Here is a 24,026-nt window from a genome sequence, read left to right as displayed (position 1 = left end):
CTGTCGTTTTCCTGTTTGATAAAATGCTTGTTTAAAGAGTTTTGGACTTTTGGTTTCTGTCTGTTTAAACTGCTTGAAAATCACTACACAACATCAACAGGCTCCTCCAACTCCAACTTACATCCCCAGGTTCAGTGACCCCAGAAACTAAGTTTAGATAACCTAGTTTTGTGAATCCAAGTAGCCCACAAAAAATGGTTTGCTGTGACTGTGAGTAGGTCCCAAACTTGTCTAGAAATTAAGAAACCATTATTTAATTTTGAGCCGATGATTTAATTTAAAGCATTTTCACTTTATACAATTTTAAGAATCTTCTATAAATTTACATATATATGGATCTTTCACATAGATATTGTTATAGCTTTTACAAGTTATTACAAATTTAAATAGTTTGTTATTTATTAATTTTTAGTTGAATCTATTAGTTTTTTTCAAATAAAAATTAAATAAATAAAAAATTTCAGATACATTACCGATAGTTGGATTTTAATAATATTATATTCTATGTTAAATTTACATTTTATGTAAATTAATTTAAGAAAATTTTATTAATACTTCAATTATAATTTCTTTATAGTCTGAATATTAAAGGTATCATTAGCGTTTTTCGATACTTGAAAATATTAAATTTATATAATATTTTAATTTAATATCTTTAAATAATTAATGATATAAATATAAAATTATAAAAAAAATAAATAGTAAGAAAAAATTATTGTTTTTAAACATATTTAAGTAAAAAAATATTAATTTTATCTGTTTTTCTTTCTAAAAGCAGTTTTCAAAATTTAAAAATATATAAAGTCAAAAGATCTTTGCGTACCACAACTTAATTATTTTACTAACTATATATTATAGTTCAATAAAATCTATTAATTTTCTAAATTTTTTAGTCCGCCATATTAATCCTGTTACTAACTTTGTACATAATGTATATTTATTTTTATTTTTTCTGTAAATATCATTTCCTTTTTTCTTTTTTATTTCCAGTATTTTGTAAAAGAGTTGGAGAACAAAAACATCCCGCGCATTCAGAAACCCTGGTGTCTAAAACCTCACTCAACTCGACCCACACTCTCCATGTCTCTCTCTTTCTCTATTCCTCGGCGTTTCACTGGGTCGAAAGCTTTATATCAATTAGAAAGGGGACTAAACAGGACTCGCTACGAGCGTTGTTTCTGTCTACCCCTCACGTGCTTTTTGACCTCCTCTTTTCTTTAATCCACGGAAAACAGCCTGGTAAGGGCTGTACAAGGGAACGAGAAAGGGGTTTGATAAGAAAGAGTTTTGGAATGTCCCGCTTAGTTAACAAACATTGAGTTTAGAGTCGGGGCAGCATGGATACGAGACCATTGAAGTGAAGTTTGGAATCATTGTGGTTTTCTATCTTCAGATTACCAAATCACCAAGCCTTTCAGCGATTCGACGCGCGGCCTCATGCCGGATCCAGATAGCCTTTTCTCGGTACTCAACCGCTGGGTTTTTTTGGTTGGTTGATGCCTTTAGCTGCGAACCACACTGTCTTCCTTTTTTGATGTCAGATCAAGATAGCTTTCGAGTTGTTCATTGCATTGCCTCAGTAAGCCTTCGAGTTCTCCAAGAAAACAAGAATGCGGGGAACTTCTTTTTTGAAATATCTTTGATTATTTACTCCCCTGGAAACTCGGTAACTACTCTTCCAGTTTATGAACAACGGTAGTTTGCGTTTTCTCTTTTTTAGCTTTTGAAAGCACAATCCTTTTTTTTTTTTTTCTATATTAGAAGGCTTTCTTTTCCTGGTCTTACTGGTAAAGAAAAGACTGCCAAAAGGCTCATTCAAGAGTGTATGCCATCTGCTTTCAGAAACTGAAACATATTATTACACTTAGTGACATTCTCTTTAGGTCTCAGGCTTTTTTCCCTTAATTTCATTCAAGAGGTCAAATTCAGATTGCTCTTCTATTTTTTCTGTATAAAATTTGATCTAACAAAACAAGAACAGAATCACGAGTTGATATAGTTGAGGCACAATCAAAATCGGGTTTTTTGGGTGGAATTTGTGGCGTCAACCTATAGGATTTATCATTTTTTTATTTCTTCTCTAGCAGAATGTGTGGAAGTCGAATGAGGAATAGTCTCACGTTTCCGTTCAGTGGTTCAGCACATCGGATCTTTCAGTGGATGTATCGGGTTTGAAAGTCTCTCTTTCTCCTGCTGCCATTGGAATTGTGTGTTCGTCTCTCCTCAGGGAATATAAGGTTTTCATGAGGCTGATCGTGAGCCGCCATCCAAGCCCGAATACCTTCGTTTAAGAGAATATTTTGTGTAGAAAGTCTCAAATTCAGGATCTTCCGCCGCACGGATTTCCTGAGAAACGAAGTCATAGGATTTTTTTTTTTCAACACTAAACAGCAAAATCAAGAGAAGCAAAGCCAAACGACAAATCAAGACGTTTTCTGGTAAGTTCTCTCTTTTAATTTTTCATTTTCGTTTTAACCCAAAGAACAAAATGGGAAACAAAAGTGATTTAGTTTTGAAAGTTGGGGTTTAGATTTTATTTTCTTTGCCTTGTGAATTTACAACCTATTGTTTTTAGCTGTTTGATTTTGATTCATGAAATTATGATTCGTTTGGTTGTTAGTGATTGAATTGAGGTTATAGTTTAAGTGACTAGTAAATCAAAGTTGTCGGACAGTTGATTGTTGATAATTAGGGTTACAGATTTTGAAATGTAGATGTCATTGTTGTTGTTGTGTAGTTTATACTTTGTAATTAAGGCATTTGGTGTGTGTTTTGGGCCTAAAACTTGATATGTTTTATACTGTTACAGATTTTATTTTTGCTGCTGCATTTCTTCTGTTCCACAATTGTAAAATTCAGCCTTATAGTGCCCGATTATCAGAGCCCATTTCTTAAATCAAATCAATTTAAATAATAAAATGGTACTAGAGGAGGTCTGCTCCGCTGTTTAATTTTTCGACTTTCCGTCTGGATGTCCAGTCCCAGCGACTTGATTCAGTGTTACCGCTGCAAAATTCCAGTTGTATTTGAGGGAGAGTGTTAGAGATCCCACATCACTAAGGAATAAGAAATATAAACAATTTATAATAGTAAAAGTCCAACCAATCAAGTGGCTAGTTCTAGTCATTTGGATCTAATAATTTAACTTGTAAATGGGAACATGCTGTAATTATATCTAATTGGAGTTGGCCTTCAGTGGTTTTTTAGTGGGACTTCTAACTTTAGAATGCTGTTTCCTTGCCAGTTTTAATCTCAGATTTTAGTGTGCTGGGCATATTCCTTTACCTGTACATGTCTACTTTTTGTGCATTTTTAATGATTTTCTGTTCTGATTATTTCAATCGGCCATTTTTTGGAAATCTTTTGGGCAATAGCCAAAAGGTTAATTTTGGGTGATTGTACATTGCCCAAAGTTCAGAGAGCAATTGCTACCTAAGCCTCCCTTAACTTCCAAAATCCAAAAGATGAGAGAAGAGCAGATAGAAAAGCTTCGAGGAGTAGTGCGTGATTGTGTGAGCAAGCACTTATACTCATCAGCCATCTTCTTCGCAGACAAAGTAGCCACTTTCACCAACGATCCTGCTGACATTTACATGCAGGCTCAAGCCCTCTTTCTCGGTCGTCATTATCGCCGTGCCTTTCACCTCCTTAACGCTTCCAAGATCGTTCTCCGCGACCTGCGCTTTCGCTACCTCGCTGCCAAATGCCTTGTACTCTCTCCTCAGTCACTTTTTTTTAAAAGAAAATTAAATGCGGGGTATAAGGTTTTATAATTTTGATATCTTTTTGTTCTTAATTTTAATTAGTTTGCATATGCGTATACGTTTCCTTTTTTAATTTACTATTAGGAGGAACTGAAGGAATGGGATCAGTGTCTACTAATGCTTGGTGATGCTAAGGTTGATGAACATGGAAATGTATTTGACACTAAAGAGTGCAATGTCATGTACTTGGATAAAGATGGAGAAGATCGTGAGATCAACGTGAGTCTTTTATTTATTTTTTTAATTTCTTTTAGCACCATTGAGGCTGTGTTAATGGTTCAGTGAAACATTTCATATTTCATTGTTCAACCTGTTGTTAGCATGTAAAAAGCATACATGAGCATATGTAGATTAAAGGATGCAATTATTCTACAGGTTATGTTAAATGGTTTATAGTTTAAATTTTGACAGATATCTTCAGCAATATGCTTTTTAAGAGGTCGGGCTTATGAAGCTCTAGAAAATCGTTCCCAAGCTCGTCAGTGGTTTGTTTCCTTAACCATCTTATTTATCAAAGTCTTTTTCTTTCTTTTCCTTAATTTTTCTCCCTTTTGCATAATCATGGAATGCTTTACGCATCTTTTCTTGTAGGAAAAAAAAGCATACTTGTCATTTCACTTGTTACTATATATCCTTATGAGGTTTATTATGGATTTTCAGAACTAAAGCAAGGTTATAATTTGTCACACAAAAGAAAGTGGCTAAAGCCTCGTCTATTTTTCTGGTCGGTAACATGAAGTCTTAGAGAGCAGTTCAAAGACTTGAGAGTTTAGATTCTCTGTAAATTTTAAATAGGGCGTATTTGAGATATCATTGAACATCTTAGTCCTTACAGTAAATTGTATGTATATTCCAGTAAATCATACTCCAGGAGTCATTTAACGTTACAAACTTAAGGGTATTATAAGACTTTTATCACCTTTGCTGGAATGTGGTTAGTTGTAATTTCTCGAGTCTCTTAATTAGGTTTACTTATGATTTTGAATTGAGTTGTAAGTTGTAACAAAGTCCTCACTAGTTAAAGGGGTTTTATTCTTTTTTAGAAGTCCAAGTGCATTAAATTTTACTAATTCAAGTGGCTTGAGTCTATTTGGCTGCTTGTATTGATTTATTAAAAAATAGTTATAAAATTGGAAGGAATAGTTATTCGTAAGCTTTCAGGAAGCTCATCCAATTCTGAGAACAGGAACAGCACTGACTAAATACATGGCTATTTCAACAAACTTTGTTAAGATTAGGCAATTGCTGTCTAAGATTTAGAAACCAATAACTGAAAGGTTCAATTTTCAATATTGGAGTTCCATGGTTTGTTTTTCTCTACCTTCTAATATTGTTTCACTCCACGTTTTGAGTAGATAGAATACATCTTTTTTCTGTCACTTGTATACTCTGTTTGCTTTCTTTCTGCAATTACAGCAGTCTTTTTGATCAATCCTCAAGTTCGTAACCAACAGGGAAAATAATATGGTCTTGTATGAGAACTTAATTAGTCTCTTCTGTTGTGGTTATTAAAGGTACAAAGCTGCTATCAAGGCTGATCCTTTAGGTTATGAGGTATGTTATTTATTATCATAATTCGCATTTGGAGTCTAAAAAGTTTTTGCACCAGACTCCTTTTGCTTCATAGCATTTGTGGCTATACAAGCACGGGGCTTGGCTTTCCTCACAAAACTTAGATATCCATATTACTTGGCAAAGAGTTTTTTATGATTAAATCAGTCTGAATCTTTCTTTTTTATTTTCTGACAAAGTATTCCGTCTCATCAGAGGTAGGAGGCATTGTTTTTTTAATTTGGAAGGATGACAATTTTTTTTATGTTTATCTCTTGCCAGGCTTTGGAATGCCTTGTTGAAAATCACATGCTTACATGTGAAGAAGGTAAAAAGTTCTCCAACTAAGATTTTTGATTTGCTTCGTTTGGTACTTTCTAGGTTTATATACATATATATACACATTTAATTCTTTTATTCAAAGACAAATTCTGTAAGCTCTGGTTTGGCACTTGACTTGTTAACTGAATGCATATGAATTTCACTATACATTGCCCTAAAAATTATATGGTTTGGTTCAAATGATCCAGTGCTCTAATTTATTAGATTTTCTACTGAATTACAGAAACAAGTCTGCTTTCAACATTGCAATTTGGTCCTGAAGATGAGTGGCTCTCTTTGTTCTATTCCTGCTTGGTTAAAAAGGTAAGTGCACAGAACTTCAATTATGTAAGGATCAAATTGCAAACACAGAATTTTTTTTTTCCGAATGTACTGACGTTATGATATATGTTTGACTCAGTTATTTTATGTGCTTTTGTGTACTAATTTTTAATTCTCTGCCCTATGGATGTGATGGTTGTCCAGTATGATAAAGAAAGTATTATAGAAGCCAAATTTAAAGAGCTTGAAAAAGAAAGCGAGAATGGCAACCCTTCCAGCGCGAGTTTCATGCATACTTTAAAGAAAGATACTGATCTGCTTGCCTGTAAAGCTGAATACTACCATCAATGTGGCGAATATAACAAATGCTTTGAACTAACGTCTATGTAAGTTTACGAGTGGTTTTTAAGCATAAGTGTAGTATTTGTACTTTAGATGTCACAACTTATTTAAATTTTATGTTCTGTTTCAAAAGACTACTCGAGAAGGACCCTTTCCATTTGAAATGTACATTGGTGCATTTAGCTGCTGCTATGGAGCTTGGGAATTCAAATGAGCTTTATCTTATGGCATGTAATTTGGTGAAGGATTATCCTCAAAAGTGAGTTTTTTCTCCTTTTTCTTTTCTTGACTTGCTTTCTGTCATTTTCTTTTGTTTTCTTTCTCGTGATTGCTTGTTTAGCAAGGTGAGAGAAAAAGGTAAATAGGAAGAGAATGAATCTTAAGAGTTCAGAGAAAAGTATAATAAATTCCCAACAAGCCAAGTTTTTCAAAGAATAAATCTTATAATGAAGAGAATTCTTGAGTTTGAGAAACAAATTTGCAATAATCAAGCTTTAATTTGGTTGTTCTAACCTAATAAATGATGCCCAAGGCTTATGAATATAGTGAAAAAGATGTTAGATGACCATTGGAGCTTCATTAAATGCTAAACTAGCTAGTATTGCCACTTGGAGAAAGATCATTCAATGCGTTTTTAAAGTGCACCAACAACGTGCATTTGAAGTGCACGGCATGCATCTTATTTGCACGGCCATGCATTAGGCCATGCCATTTCGTCCTTATCTTGCTTGAAAATTTTAATTTTTATTTGGCTCTAGTGATTGTGAGAATATATGTTCGGGATGCATGGCCATGCTCTAACCATGCTACTTTTTGAAGTTCTTGTTTTTTGTGCTTCAAAGTGCACAACCATGCATTCTGGATGCATGCTATGCATTTTTCCCTGTCTAGGAAAACTGCCTCTAGACTTTCTTATTTTTGATGCTTGTGCATGGTTTGAATACTTGAAAAATTACTTATTTCTATGCTTAAACGTTTGACATATTATTAACTAGGATAAACTACCAAGTGTTTGCTATCATTAGAATTTTGGAGTTTCAAACCTCAAAGTTCAACAGTTATGTTTTTTTTTTTCTCTATTGAAACATATTTTTAATCCTCCTAAGTTATAGGTACCCTTAAAAATGAGTTTTCTTTGACATTTTTATGTGTATGTTTTGCTTTCTAAATATATCCATCAAGCATAGCTTGTGTCAAGAATTATTTGTTTATCACCTTGATAATAATGAATGGTTCAATGAAAATATAATAAAGTGACAATCTTCACATAAATATGTTTATGTAATTGTGCTTGGAGGATATAAGTCATAAACCATTAACTCAAATTGATGAATGATATAGCTATAGACATATTATGATATGACCTTCTAAATTGTATGTGTTTCCTCCAATGAACATTGTATGTGGATTTTTGGCTAGTGCACCACTCTCCAAAGAGTTGGATTATGAGAGGACACGAGATTTAAACTAGTTTTGCAAAGATGGTGTTTGTTAAAATCAATAAATCAATAAAGAAAAGTAAAGGGAAATTTATTTTGCCAGTTTTCATGTTCTGCCTAAAGATGGCACTTGATTGATATCTAATGGATACTTGTCTCAGTTAGAATTTTGTTTTTGAAATCAAGAACACACACACATGCACGCACACACGCATAGAGGGACAAAGGAGATTGTGTTCCTCTGGATCTTGTTATGATATCCTGCTTGAAGATCATTGATTATTTAGTTTTGTACTCAAGCACTTGTTATATTGTGCGCAAAATCATTTTCGCATTTGAATTCTTTTCTTCTAGGGCTCTTTCATGGTTTGCTGTTGGTTGTTACTACTGTTGTATCAAGAAGTACGACCAAGCACGGCGCTACTTCAGGTAAACATCATAGAAACATAGCAAACTCACCTCTGTTATGGAAAAATATGAGGTATCTGTAATTTCAGTTTCTTTTGTACCTTTTTAGTTGGAGGTTATAATTTTTGTTATTTCTTTTTCCAGTGCCTTATTTTGATAGAAGATGGATAACTTAGGACTCAAAGTTTCCTACTATACTTTTGTTCTTAGAGTTTACTAGGACATTTTATGGTGTGGCAATTGTGCCAAACACAAGAAAGACCCCATGATTTTCTATGTTGGACTAATTTTGCTTTTTATAAATGCTTTTGAATCACACCACTCTTCTTCTTTTGGCATCATGAGACATTATTTCTTACATTTTTGTTTAAGTTGGAATTGTGAGGATTTTCTTGAATGGCATAGGACTGCTTGCAGATTAAATATTTAGGCTAATTTTGGAGTTTATATGAAAGCTAGGTTGAGTTGAATATTAGTTAAACACTAGAATTTAGTAGGTATTACTTCTTTTCTTAGTTTAGTTGTTATTTTATTCTTTTTCATAAGCCAAAATAAATTATCTTTTTCGATATTAAATGGGTTTAGTAATTTTACATAATTTCTAAGATGTACTCCAAAATCGTGCAAAATGGAGAAAAAGAATCCATATAGCCACCCTGAAGTAGCTTGGGAAGGTATAGTTGAGTTGAGTTAATTTAAACTGGATTTAACTGGCAAAGCCTTTGATAATGGTAATGTTTTAGCATGACATCAATTATTTCCCACTAGTATAAAAACATTTAAGATATAACTTACGGGCATATTCATTTCAATTATGTTGTTATTTTATGAATTTATTTGTATAGCAAATTGAAATGTTTAAGATTCAAATTTGCGAGTATTATTGAGATAGTATAAGAATAGTCATTTCTTATTTATGAATATGCATGCACTTTGGTTTGCTTTGGTTAATCATCGGTTTTGTAATATGTAAACAATAATTGGACCGATTGATTTGGTTAATCAATACTTTAGATTGGGTTTCTGGCTTCAAATTGGTTTTCCATTTTATGTTGGCACCCCTACTGACTATTAGGCATTTCTCTTGTTCTTAATGACTTGATTCTTTCCTCTTCATAACAAATCAACCTCATATGTTTCAGAAATTATAAAGAATAATAAGAAAAGAAAAGATATAATTGTATGGCTCCACAATAACTTGATTGGGCTTTAGCAGTTTTGGGCTGAATCAGGGTAACTGTTTTGTTGTTAGTGATACTTTGTCAAATTTTACAATCGCATGTTTTATCTATGTGCTTTTCATGTAATATTTGTTATTCCATGAAGTTGATCTGATTTAATTTTGTCTGTTCTGTGCTGCAGCAAGGCTACAAGTTTAGATAGAACCTTTGCACCTGCTTGGATAGGCTATGGGAATGCTTATGCTGCTCAAGAAGAGGGTGATCAAGCAATGTCGGCATACCGCACTGCTGCTCGTTTATTTCCTGGGTAATTAATGCTATTACTTTCAAAAACCTTCCATGAGTTCTAAAACTATTTGATATATATTGGTATACTGAGAAATGCAATGAAAACTGACAAGGCATTTGCCTACATAGAAATTATTTGATTCTCTAGTATTGCTTTGCTCTGAGTTTGTTTCTAGCATTCCTTCTTTCCCATTTTTTATGTTGTCTCTTTCTAGCTTCTCCCTCCATCCCTCAATCCCCTTCCCTCACTTTCTCTCCCCTTCTTTCTGAAAGAATGTTAAATATGCTTGTTTGTAGCATGTTATTCCTATTGATTGGATGGCATTATGCTGTGTTTCTGTGTGCACGAACTCCCTTTCATGATGTTAACCCTTGGTTAAAATGACCTATTTTACTAATGGAGTTCAACATGCTCACCTAGAAAGCAACAAGTGGGAAGGACTAAGTTTCAAATAAGATTACTGGATTTTAGTACTATTTTCTACTTGCAAGACACTTTACTTCTTATTACTCAAAGCTGTCAAATTTTTGGCTTTCTGTTTAGTTTTTGTATCAAAGTCCTATGAGGGTGAGGTGATGCAAAGTAAGGTCCTTCTACTGTGGCTTAGAGATCTTGAGTTAAAATCACTGCACCCGACTCCATGCTATGCAAGTGTAGGTTCTATAATTTAACTGTTTGGCAGGCCCTCAATGTAGGAATTCTTGAGCACTGGAACACCCTTTCTATTGTAAGTCTTAGACCTTATTCTGTTGGGTTGGTTATTTCTGGATATGAGTCTGACTAGTTGTAGTGGGCTTGACAAAAGGAGAACGTTCTGCATTCAAAATCCTAAAGTTCATTAAAAGTTCAATCAGTATCCTTTTCTGTTATATATCAAAAAGAAAGTAACATTTTCTGTTATTATTTACTTATCTGAAGGTAGCAGACATGTTACTTTTGTCGGAGTAAGTGGGGAGAAAGTGGATAGAGGAAGGCCTTTTTTGCGTAATAGGTAGTATCTTTGGGCATAATCGTTTTCTTTGTTGGGTCTTTATTAGGTATTGTTTAGTTGGGGGTCAACTTACATTTGAGATCTCTAATTATGCAGAACAGAAAAATAAAACCTGCCTCCCCATGCAAGGGGAAACAAAAGCACGCCAGAAATGTCCTATAAACTCTAAATAAGAAAGGTAGTTCTAGAGAAGAAAAAAGATCGAAATTCTTTGACCGACAAAGTAGTTTACACTATTTATTCTTCTTAGGTTTGCAAATAGTGATAACCCCGTTTTGTTATATTGGTTCTATGGTTGTGGACTTGGAAGTCTTGTTATTTATAAATTCTATTTTCACAGGTTAAATCTTGATATTCTGTTATTCCAGGTGCCATTTACCAACGATGTACATTGGGATGGAGTACATGCGAACCCACAGCTTTAAGCTTGCTGAGCAGGTAATTTGTTCTCTTCTTACCACTGACAGATTTCGAGTTTTGATTTTTATTTTGGAGAAGTGTGAACCTATTGGTTAAATTTTTAATTTTGATAACAATTCTTTTGCGTTTCACATGAATTTTTGTCGACTTCTTTGTTTAGCATTAGCATTATGGTAGAAATGCCACATTGATATGGCATTGTCAATTAGGAAATCGCGCTCAACTGATATCGTGAACTGATTATTTGTTGTTGTTGAACTTCAAAATAAGAATCACTTAATATATTTAAGGGATAGCATGTATATATGTGTATTAAAATTATATAACTTTTGGCGTATGCATTAAGTATCAAGACGTCCTTTCATTTAATAGAGCTAATTTTGATGTCTAGAGTAGAGGTGAATGCCAGAAAAATTTGGTACAAAATTTTGGTGCAGGGTAGCAGATAATCCTCAGATTAATGCCTACATCATTCTATTGGGGCCCCGTCTAAGTAAAGCTTTTGAATCTGCAGCTGTAAGATATATATGTAATTAGCATTTTCTTAAATTGCTTATCTTCCAAAAATTAGATTGAACGAGAGTTAAGAGGGATGATGTCTGTGTACAATTTGAAGATTAAGGGAGGTTTACAATTATGAGGTCAGGAAAAGATGAAGAGCAATGTTTTGCTATATTATACTGCAGGATTCATCCCACCAGTTTGACCTCCTCCAATTTAGTTTCTTCAGGATTGGTTGCTGCAGGGATCTATAATCAGCTTTTGATATATTAGATGATGCCATATTTGGTGAGGGAAGATGTGAATACTCTGGAATTTTTAACTTGTAATGAGATAGTGGAGAAATCTGCTATTAAAAGTGGAAGATTCAGAAGGTTTCTTTCATTACCACAGTTATTAACCTTAACGCAGTTACTGAAGTGAGTAAATTTATTTCATAGGAAATCTGACTACTCTCCTAGATTTGAATAGACAATAGAGACAGCTTATGTGGTAAATTACTCTGGCAAAAGGACAGCTAATTCTGCTCTGCTATACACGGGTTGCTATGCTATTAACTTCAGATTAGAAGTTTCAGAAGAACTAAACGCTTTTTGTATAAATCTGCAGAAATTTTTTTAATATGGCAACAAATAACAATTGACTGAAAAACATTCTTATGTTTATTCCATATATCTCAAGGCATTTATACAAGATACCTAGACCTATTTAAGGTAGTCAACTATATAGGAATAATTACAGGAAAGGTAAGTCAACTATATAGGAATAATTACAGGAAATAAATAGATAAATATTACAACTATAATTCCTAAATAGGTATACAGCTATATATGCTAAGTCTCCCCCTCAAGTTGGTGCATAGATATCACACATGCCCAACTTGGATAATGATGCATAAAATGAGCCACTAGTAACAGCGTGAGTCATCATGTCGGCCAGCTGATCTGCACTCTTAATGTAAGGAACCTCTATCATACCAGAATTTAGGTTATCCTTGATATAATTCCTGTCAACTTCAATGTGCTTAGTTCGATCATGTTGAACCGGATTGTTAGCTATCTCAATAGCTGCAGTGTTATCACAATAAAGTACCATAGGTTTCTTTGGACCAAACCCGAGTTCTTTTAAGAGAATTTTTAACCAAGCAAGCTCTGTGGTTGCATGATGAAGAGCCCGATTCAACACGCACTAGACAGTGACACTACATTCTGTTTCTTACTCCTCCAAGTCACCAGATTACCTCCAACGAATGACACATAGCCTGAAGTAGACTTTCTATCCAATTTAGAGCCAGCAAAGTCAGAGTCTGTATAACCCATAATATCCAAGTGCCTATGTTTGGAGAACATAATACCTTTACCTGGAGAGGACTTCAGATAAGACAAAATACGATTCACTGCATTCATGTGTCGATCACTTGGATTGTGCATAAACTGACCGACAACACTAACTGCATATGATAAATTAGGCCTAGTGTGAGTTAGATAAATCAACTTTCCCACTAGTCTCTGATATCTCTCCTTATTAGTCGGAATCTGATCAGGATAGATAGATAGACCATGATTCACCTCAATAGGAGTATTTACAGGTTCATAGGCAGAATTACCAGTTTCAGCTAAGAGATCTAAAATATACTTCCGTTGGGAAAGAAAAAGTCCTTGCTTGGACCGAGATACTTCAACACCTAAGAAGTATTTTAGAACCCCCAAGTCCTTCATCTCAAACTCCTTGGCCAAGTAGCTTTGAAGTTTCTCTATCTCACTAGCATTACTACCTGTAACAATCATGTCATCAACATAAACAATAAGCAAGGTTATATCATCATGCTCCCTCTTATAAAACAGAGTATGATCTGCCAAAGCTTGCTTAAAACCATACTCCTTCATTGAGTAGCTCAACTTGCCAAACCATGCCCTTGGCGATTGTTTCAACCCATACAATGCTTTTTTCAGCTTGCACACCTTACCTCCTCCTAGTGTAAATCCTGGAGGAGGATCCATGTACACCTCCTCTATCAAATCACCATGGAGAAAAGCATTTTTTACATCAAACTGGCGTAAAGGCCAGTCTAGATTGGCTGCAAGAGATAGAATGACTCGAACGGTGTTCATCTTAGCCACAAGAGCAAAAGTCTCTTGATAGTCAATCCCATAGGTTTGAGTGTAACCTTTGGCCACTAGTCTAGCCTTGTACCTTTCAACTGTCCCATCCGACCAGATTTCAACAAACACCCACTTGCATCCCATCGCCTTCTTTTCCTGTGGCAACTCAACCATCTCCCAAGTAGAATTTTTTTGGAGAGCCTTCATTTCCTCTTCCATAGCAACCTTCCACGTAGGATCTCCAAGGGCTTCCTGAAAATGACTAGGAATAGACACAGAAGACAACTGAAGAGCAAAAGCTAGATGAGCCTTAGACAGACGATGATAAGAGATAAAATCAGAAATAGGATAAGTGACATTAAAAGATGACTTGGAAAAACCTAACCTATCAGGTTCTCTATGTTCACGAGGGGGATATCTCCTATCATGATCGTGATCCATAACTTGTGGATTCAAAATAGCATTTTCTAATGTTACAGGACTAGAATCTTTCTCTAAAGTTGAAGTTGTAGGAGAGGGAACACATACCTCAGGATTAATAGTAGAAGAGTCATCCGATGGCATGGTAGTATCATCAAGAGGGGCAATAGAGTCAGGAGAAGGCATAACAGTGGCATTCTGCTTTCTTCTTGTATAACCGTTTGGTATAACCTAGCTGGTCTTTCATCCTTTTTCTCCTTAAATTCAGACTCAAACTCAACAGAACAAGTATTATCTAAAGATTCATTATTCTCCATAATAGCTGAATTCTCCCCCTTACTTGACATCCACAACTTCTCTTCTAACCATAACCGAACTTCCTTACTACTTATCTCCCCCTGAAGAGGAATCATAGATACATCCCCAAAAAAATAAGATACTTGTTCACAAAACTGAACATCCATGGAAACATAATATTTACCTGTAGGAGGATGAAAACATTTATAGCCTTTTTGAGAATTAGAGTAACCAAGAAAAACACATTTAAGAGCACGTGGATCAAGCTTATCCCTATATATAGAGTGTACATGAACATAACATACACAACCAAAAACCTTAGGACAAATATTTAGAGCGGAAGGAATAGAGTGAAATTGTGATAACATCCTTAAAGGGGTTTGAAAATTAATGATACGAGCAGGCATTCGATTAATAAGAAAGACAGCAGTCATGATAGTCTCAGCCCAAAAACGTTTAGGAACATGCATAGTAAAGCTTAAAGCCCGACCAACCTCAAGGATATGACGATTCTTACGCTCTGCTACACCATTTTGTTGTGGTGTGTAGGCACAAGTTTGGTGTAGGATGCCATGTTCTAGGAAGAAATTGGTAAGTGACTGATTTACAAACTCACGACCATTATCAGAATGAAAAACTTGGACCTGAGTATGAAACTGTGTGACAATCATTTTGTAAAATTGAGGAATCACTTGTATAACATCATTTTTAGATTTCATCAAATATACCCAGCTCACTCTAGTGCAGTCATCAATAAAAGACACAAAGTATTTATGGCTTGAGGCAGATGGAGTAGAAAAAGGACCCCACACATCAGTATAAACACATGAAAAAGGAATATAACTCTTATTGAAACTGGTTTTGAAAGGAACACGATGGTTTTTAGCATAAATGCATTGTTCACATCTTAGACTAGAGATAGCAACATTGTGAAACAATTTAGGAAATAAACGCTCTAAATAAGGAAAAGATGGATGCCCCAAACGACAATGCCATAAAAGAATCTTCTCTCTATCAAACGACTCTCTTTCTACCTGAAAACCATGGCTAGGTTCAGATTTAAATTCCGTAGGCCCCTCTAAGTAATAAAGACCTCCTCCTTCCTTACCAATGCCAATCGTCATCTTCGTACGTTTGTCCTGAAAGACACAATGAGTAGAATCAAATATTGCAGAACAATTAAGACTTTTGGTAATCTTACTAATGGAAAAAAGATTATTAGAAAGATCAGGGGCAAGTAAGACAGATGACATTGATAATGTAGGAGAAATTGAGACATTCTCAACTCCTGTAATTGACATAGAAGTCCCATTAGCAACCTGTACAGACTTAACAGTTGAAGACATTAGAGAGGAAAGTATAAAAGAATTACTAGTCATATGGTCAATAGCCCCTGAATCAATAACCCAAGTGTTAGAAGCAGTAGAAACATATGTCAGACTAGAATTACCTTGTTGAGGAGACACTTGAGAGACATGAGAAGCAGAAGGTGGAGAAGTGTCAGGAACAACAATCTGAGTATATTTCTTATTTTTCTTCTCAGCTTGTTTAAGTTTATACCACTCCGGATAGCCATGCTTCTTCCAACAAACATCTACTGTATGCCTGGTACTATTGCAATGAGTGCAGAAGCGAGAATTGGAAGCAGTAGAATTCACAGGAATAGAAGGAGTCACCTGAGAGGTGCTCTTTTGGATCATTAGAGCTGAAGCCTCAGAATGATTTTCTGTTCCTATGGTGACTTGTCTTTGCACTTCACGATGAACTAAAGAGTAGACTTCTTCCAAGCTTGGTAAAGGGGAGGTAGACAAAACACGACTGCTAACTTGATCCAAATTGTGATCAAGACCTGCAAGAAACATATAGATGCGATCCTCTGCAATACGCTTCCTTTGTTTTTCAATATCAGCAGCACATGTCATGTCATTGGGCCTACGATAATCAAGCTCCATGAAAATTGAATTTAACTCATTGAGATATTCTGGGAGAGGTCGACCACCCTGACGCAATTGAAATGACCTCTTCATCAGTTCATATACTTGGGAAGAGTCAGAAACATCAAGATAGCTCCTCTTAGCCGCATCCCAAACTTCTTTAGATGTCCCACACTGAACAAAGTGCGACATCAGATTATCAGTCATGGAATTAATAAGCCAAGACTTGGCAAGGGCATCTTCAGCTTCCCATTCATCATAGCCCGTATCATCTTCTGTAGGTGCAACCTTTCTTCCAGTAATATAACCCTTCTTCTTCCTGCCAGCAATATGCATCTCTAAAATCTTTGACTAAACACGATAATTAGAACCATCCAATTTAATATGGATTGGAGAAGAGGTCTCATGAATGGTCACCGTCGAGAGTTTCTTACTATCAGGAATCTCTTTGTTGTTAGTTTTAGTAGACATTGCAGCTAGATGACGGCTAGGGTTTGAACAAAAGAAGGCAGCGGAAAAAAGACTGCAGTTAGATGACGGCTAGGGTTTGAACAAAAGAAGGCAGCGGAAAAATTTTTCTTTTGCTCTGATACCAAAATAACAATTGACTGAAAAACACTCTTATGTTTATTCCATATATCTCAAGGTATTTATACAAGATACCTAGACCTATTTAAGGTAGTCAACTATATAGGAATAGTTACAGGAAAGGTAAGTCAACTATATAGGAATAATTACAAGAAACAAATAGAGAAATATTACAACTATAATTCCTAAATAGGTATACAGCTATATATGCTAAGTCAACAGAAAAACAAGCATTCTAAATATTGAAGGTAAGCATAGCACCTGGAATAACAGAATATCAAAACCTACTTTAGAATGATCATTGTACTTCATGTTGTACTTTGTGTTCTAACTTGTAAGATTATTTTAAATAAAATGAATATGAATGTACCATTTCAACAGAAAAGTCCTGGATCTTTTAATGTACTTGTGCACTTGAAGCTGATGTGACTTAGTTCCTAGGCTGTGTAGAAAAATAACGATTGCTGTTTTGTTGCACTGATATTGTATATCGGCCTTGTATATCCATTGACAGCTTTGTTGCTAAGTATACAAGAAACAATGCTAAGCTTTATTCTTCTTTATTTGGATTGTAAAGTATTAGTTTTTTGTTTTGTTTCTGTCCATTTTTAGGGATAGATAATTATGGCTATGTTCTGTGTTCTTCACCAGTTTTTGTATTTGTTTAAAAGTTCCGAGTTTCTTTTTTCCTTCCAGTTTTTCATGCAGGCCAAGACCATTTGTCCTTCAGATCCTTTGGTGTATAATGAATTGGGTGTTGTTGCTTATAACATGAAAGAGTAAGGATTGTTCTGCTTATGTGATTATGATATAGTTGCACTCACCAGCAGCACCACCACTATCACCATTTATCATTTCCTGGAGACCTGGAAATTCCTCTGTTATTTGTTTACAATGACATAATGCATGTATGAATAATTTGTTATTTATTTAATGCTTTCCAACTTCAATTGCAGATACATGCTTATAATTTTTTTCTTTAGCTAAGGCCATGAATATTTAAAGGTCTTTCTAGTTAGCATAATTTTTTCTTGTGAAACATTTCCAGGTATAATAAGGCTGTGCTATGGTTTGACAAGACGCTGGCACACGTTCCATCTTTAAGTTCATTGTGGGAACCAACTATGCTGAATCTTGCTCATGCATACAGAAAGTTGAAGTATGTTATACTGTTATAATTGGCTCTCTATTCTTAGTTGTTTCTTGCCTTCTAGATTTTTCAAGAGTCAGGATGTATAACACGGTTGCTTTGTTTCTTTATCTTTCTCCAACTAAAGGGCCAAAAGACTGTCTTCAAACTCAAGTGGGAAAATAGCTTTTCTATTTCTTATGTTTTCAAACAATCATTCTTTTTTAGGATGATATCCTTGTTCACGCCAAAAGCAACCTGATTATGAAGTAAACACAATTTTCCTTTTTTTTCTTAAATATATTTAATTTACTTCCACTTGGGATTATAGTGAATTTATGTGTTTGCATTGAATAAAATTGTTTTGGGAGGTAGCATAAAAGAACATGTTCCAGTATGAAGAGTTCAAGTCTATCAAAACTCCGTTTAAAGATTTTTAACAAACAGTTTGAAATTCATGTTCAACTTTGAAAGTGATTTTACAGGGTGGTGCAATCGCATTACCATATGGACACATGTAGGTGTAGAATGAAGATGAATTAGATTTGCTCTAGGTCTGACATAATAACGGTTGGGATTTGGAAGTTGTGTAGATACTTCACAACATTCTACGGCAATCTGCATTATGCTAGACCTAAAACATTCTATTTTATTTGTTGACACAATAAAAAAGGAGCAACATAAACTAGCTTTGCATGTTTCTTAATCTTTTCATCTTCAGCTTTGCCTTTGTGAAGTTTTGGATTTTAGGCAACAAAGTACCTTTCCAGATAGAACAAAGTGTAAAATTTCCTCTAATACAACATCACAACGTATTGCTGTTTGTCTGTTGAAATATACTATTAATTTAGAGATTTATGTTATTATCATTCTTCCATTCACGTTTTTATTCTTTTATCCTCTTATCTGTGAATTAGATTTCTTAGTTGAATAAAGGTGCTATCATTTTAACTGTAGATGCCCTTAGTCTCCCTCATCCTGGGGATAGATTCTTTTGATACTTATTTGCAGAACGTGAATGATGAACTTGTATATTTTCCAACTAATTATATGAACTTGCAATGTGTCAGGATGTACCATGAAGCAATTTCGTGCTATGAGCGAGCACTTGCATTTTCAACTAGAAGCTTAAGTACTTATGCAGGCCTTGCATACACTTATCACTTGCAGGTATCTTGAAAGTTATGAATTACTTGTATTCTTTTTATTGCTTAACATGTCTATTATCCATTACCTGTTTCAAGCCTTAATTAATTTTAATAAATAAACTAATAGGAGTATATGTGATAGCAATCTTAGAATTAATCTTGATGTTGAGGGTGGTGACAGAAAATTTCTATCATAAGTAGTGCTTCTCAGGATAATGAATTCATAAGTAGTGCTTCTCACAATGAGACCTCTAATGGTCTACTTTATTTGAGATATGGAAGAATTATGGGAAGAACGGCCGTAGTAAATTGACCTCTATAAAACATGTCGGAAATTAATTGCCAGTCTTTTATTCCTTTACATATACAGAAACGAACTATTATAAACTTTTACAGAAGAAGAAAAGGTCCCTCCAATCTAAAGAATCTTTAGGATATGGTATCAGGGATTAGAACATAAATCAAGTCTTCATTTATTTCATTCAGTGTTGGTGTGAGCACTTGGCAACCCCAAATAAAAGGAATGAGAATGAGAAATGGGGTATGAAAAGGATCTCTTATTGTCTTTTCCCATATGGAGGCTAGATATCAGAAATTATAAAATAAAATTAGAACATTCTCATTTTTATACTGTTTCTCCTGGTATTTCTAAGAGATCATCGGATTCACAGGTACATGAACAAATATTCCCGACTATAGATTATTTGGTGGAAAAGGCCTTAGAATTTCTAATATGCCTATTTTAGAGCCCTCAATCCCTTACTTACTTTCAGTCATCATCATCTATAATGTAGGTTAAGAGGATCATCATTGAACTCCACCATAACTATTACTCTGTTGTATGGGTCATCATATACAAATTGAGCAACATGAGATTTTGAAACTTCAATAACTTGATCTAGGTTCATGGAATTTTTGTTTTTTTTTTTTTAAATATTTTTATATACTGTAAATTAAAAGTTAATATTTTTAATTATGTATGTCCAAACTATTTTTAAGAGGGAGTTTTTGACAATACTCATTAAAATATTAACTTCAGTTGATTTTCACTTGCGGGTGTAATACAAACACATTAAAGTGTAGTTTTAGATGATCCTAAAACGCAAAGTTGTGGGTCTCTTTTTGTGCCAAAAGCACATTTTATCCTTTTCTCATATTTTCAAAAAGGTCTTGAGGAGAAAGATGACCCTTAATCTTCCTTTTTATCATACATCTTGTGAAAATTTTTCTCATAGCATGGTTCAGCTAAACATCTTTATAGACAGCTTTCACCGGTTGAGATACAATATCTATGTTGAGTTATTATATGCTTATTATGATAGTTTCAATGCATTAGTAGAGATATATTTACATGACTCCTACCAGGATTTAGATGAAAATTAAGTTTTGATACTTGGTACATTATAAATCCATTTTATCAGATCAAGGCTATTTTGAAAATCTTTAATCTTATTTATAAATTCCTGTATATAGTCAAGTCAATTTCAAAGGTGCTCTTACTTGATTGTATAAAAGGGTTTCCTTTTAGGGAGGACGTGTACCATGATAGAAGTAAATCACTTTCTTCTAATTATTATAATGTTACTAATGCTGCTAATGAGCATAGAGGTTCATTGTCTTGTGGCTTTGATTAGAGGGGTATTGCTGATTTGTCTTTTGAGTTCTTTCTTTATTATATTATATTTTGCTTTCAGAGTTCAACCAATTATCTTGATCCTGGGCCTAAACCGTGAAAACGGCGTTATGCAAATGCATGAGTTAGCAGGAGCAACTTTTAATTTACTATGAGCAATCCCTAAGGCAAAAAGCCGAGAAAATTTGATCACAGAAAGACCTTTCCTGCATTGGATATTATTATTTTTTTTTTAACAAGTGCAAGGCAGGTACATGTTATAAAGTACTGATGCGAACTAATAATTATTCTTAACTTGTTATATTGGGAAATATTAGAAATGAAATTGATGGTGCTAAAAAGTAAACTGCTGGTGTCTTCAAAGGAAATATTCACAGCCCAATAATGACTAGCATTCTTTGCTATGCAGCAATTTATAAGCATAGTGGAAGAGCTCTATGGAGCTCAGGTGGCGGCTCGGATTTGAGCTTCCACTTCCCCTTCCCCCTGATAAAGAGAATCCATGTATAGGAAGTTACAATCTTTTATTGTAAAAATGAAGGGTTGTCTAAACATAAAAAAAAAAGGAGGTTTCAGGGGATTTTTGGTAATAGGAAAGTTAGTAAGAGATCCCCTTTGACTTGTCTGAATCACAATTCATGGCTTAAGACACAAAAAGTAAATAAGTAGAAGTTAAGAGGGATAATGATACAAATGGTCCTTAAACTTTGCGTTTGGTTTGGATTTGGTCACAATTCTGATTTGTTTCATTATTCAACTTTAGTTTTAATTATAATTTAGTCACCATTCCAATGAGGGATTGACATATTACATGTCTTTCTCTTAATTACTCTTTCTCCATGGACTAATTTTTCAGCTTGTCAATCTCTGTGAAGATGACTAAATTGAGACATTATGAAAATAGAATGATTAATTAAAGTTGTGACAAAAAAGAAACTATTTTCAACTTTAGTAACCATTTATATCATTATTCTATTAAGATAATATAAAAAGATACAATTAAAGATCTTGTCAGTAAGTCCTTTAGATGCTAGAAACCAACTATTAGTTGTTCATATAGAAAACACTTGGTCAATTTTAAATCATGGATTCTATAAATATTGGCTATCAAATTTAAGTGTATCTTAAACTATAAATATTTCCTTCTTACTCTACAGTAAAATTTTCCACCACTTACAGGGCCTTGTATATTCAAATGTAGTTGGCTATCAAATTTAAGTCTCTTATTTTATCTTTTTCATCATTGTGCAGGATAATTTTACTGCTGCAATTACACATTATCATAAGGTTTGTAGTACCGAATATGCTTTGCTTCTGTTCCATTAAATGCATGAATTTGTGCATCGTGGGTCCTTGCCATGACATAGGGCACATTCCTGCAATCTCTGCGTAGCTGAATAAAAGGGGTTCACTTTATTTGCATTTGATGATGTTCTACGGTGAAAAGAAAGCTAGGATTTTGATGCATTATTCACTTAATTTTAATTCCCTTATCTGATTTTTTTTTTTTCTCAATCAGGCTTTATGGCTTAAACCAGACGATCAATTTTGCACTGAAATGTTGAGTTTGGCCCTTGTAGATGAAGGTCGCTGTGGCATAGACCCAAAAATTGAATTTCACTGAAAAGGGAGCTTAATTGTGATGATGCTGTATTATTCATTCATTTCATGTTGTAATGTATATGAATTTATTTTGCTATGATTCCTCAATAAGTCTTATCTAATTGATAGTTGTTTTATGTATTATTATTAGAAGAAGAAATTCTCAAATTTTATCATTTGCATGGGTCTATCCCTGACGGAATTATGCAAGCTGTAAGCCTCAACTTTAGCGGCAGTGATAACGTTTGCAATGAATTCAGGAACCACGATGGTGATTGGCTTGGTGGCTTCACGGCTAACCTGGGTGTTTGCACTGTTATGATGGTGGAGCTTTGTTGTGTAGTCTATAACTTGAGATTGGCTTGGTTTGACAAAGGGGCAAGGAAGGCTGCGCTTGAGCCTGATAACTCGAGTCTTCTGCAGGGGGATGGCTGCTTACAGAATATTTCTCTAGTTAGAGACATTTGGAAGATGCTCAAATGGGACTGGGAAGTAAAATTAGGTTTGGGGCAAGTCAAGTAAAATAGGGTGGTGGTGGCGGCAATACATGGTCTTAGGGGTCTAACGGTACCGTTTAACTAAAAAAAAGGTGATATGTTAACATGTCTCACGTGTAGATCTTTTACTATAAACTTAAATGTTGTGTCTTATCTTTTCCGGTTTGGTGTTTTTATCACAATACTTTAGGAGTTGAAACTTCTCAGTAATACAAATTCAAAAATCTTTAATCTTTTAGTTTGTATTAAGAGATTATACAGGCGGCACTTTTTCTTCTTTAATCTTTAAATTTTACTTGTGGGGCTTTTGTTTTTGCTTTTTTAATTTTTTTAATTATGATAAAATAAATTTATAAAAATTAATATTATATTAAAAACTACATATTGAATAAAATTTATATATATTTATAAAAACTAATAATTAAGTTACGGTAATGATATGAGAGTTTCAAAGCGCTGGTATTATTATTTTTCTCCTCTTTCTTCATTTTTTTTTTATATTTTCTTATTATCTTTGTTATTAAGAACATGTTAGGAATAATGTGTTTGTCTTTCTATGATAGTTTTTTTTTAAATATCATATATGCTTATAATTATGTTATAGCATGAATTTATGTGTTTTTACCCCATGCATGTTTCTTGGATTTTGAATCTAATAACTTATGGTTATTGGGTTTAGAATATTGATAATTCTATGCTATAAATGAATAGATCAACATATTAGATTTTTTTTTATAATAATTCACACGTGTTTATATGACTAGACTTAAGTTTTGTTAATTTCATATGATTAGTTTAATTTTTATACTTTTAGAAAATTGCCATATATATTTACTGTAAGTTTTCTTTTTCATCAATTCAATCTTCTTTGTCTTAAAAATAGATCTATTTATGTATTATTTGATGTTATGTATGTGTTTTAACTACGTGTTGGATAAATAGATGTTAGAGGCATAAAACTGTCAAATTGGCCTAGGTAGAAATCTTAGAGCTGATTGGCTTTTTGGATAATCGATCAGCTTTATAATGCAACCAACCGGCTGTTCGTTTGATTAGTCGCTCATTTTCAGTAATTTTAAGAATTTTTGCTATTTTAGCATTTTTTAATTATTTTTAAGTTAATTAGTTATAAAAGGATTGTAATAATTTAGTTTTTATCGTTTCTTTATTTTACTTTATTCTTTCCA

The 24,026-nt window shown here is 34.0% G+C and overlaps 1 protein-coding gene across 6 annotated transcripts; it reads left to right on the top strand.

Moving 5' to 3' along the window:
- The first annotated feature begins 909 nt into the window (after nt 1–909).
- On the top strand, nt 910–23,077 carry LOC8289494 (anaphase-promoting complex subunit 6). Of its 6 annotated transcripts, XM_048372929.1 has the most exons (19): nt 917–1,666; nt 2,088–2,438; nt 3,375–3,710; nt 3,849–3,983; nt 4,176–4,249; nt 5,279–5,318; nt 5,598–5,643; nt 5,881–5,960; nt 6,123–6,304; nt 6,394–6,519; nt 8,054–8,128; nt 9,470–9,595; nt 10,937–11,006; nt 17,527–17,609; nt 17,879–17,989; nt 19,030–19,129; nt 21,992–22,027; nt 22,260–22,390; nt 22,494–23,077. In XM_048372929.1, the coding sequence occupies exons 3-18, from the start codon at nt 3,465–3,467 to the stop codon at nt 22,362–22,364; spliced, it is 1,635 nt and encodes a 544-aa protein (XP_048228886.1). In that variant the 5' UTR covers nt 917–1,666; nt 2,088–2,438; nt 3,375–3,464; the 3' UTR covers nt 22,365–22,390; nt 22,494–23,077. The 6 variants fall into 6 exon arrangements, with proteins under 6 accessions (XP_048228887.1, XP_048228886.1, XP_015577547.2 ...); XM_015722061.3 differs by having other exon boundaries at nt 22,260–23,077; XM_048372927.1 differs by having other exon boundaries at nt 2,085–2,438; nt 22,260–23,077.
- The last annotated feature ends 949 nt before the right edge of the window (nt 23,078–24,026 follow it).

This window comes from Ricinus communis, chromosome 4 (genome assembly GCF_019578655.1).
Source record: "Ricinus communis isolate WT05 ecotype wild-type chromosome 4, ASM1957865v1, whole genome shotgun sequence".
Taxonomy (NCBI): Eukaryota; Viridiplantae; Streptophyta; class Magnoliopsida; order Malpighiales; family Euphorbiaceae; genus Ricinus; species Ricinus communis.
The sequence above is the reverse complement of the archived record's forward strand: the minus strand, read 5'-3'. Positions and strand labels throughout refer to the sequence as shown.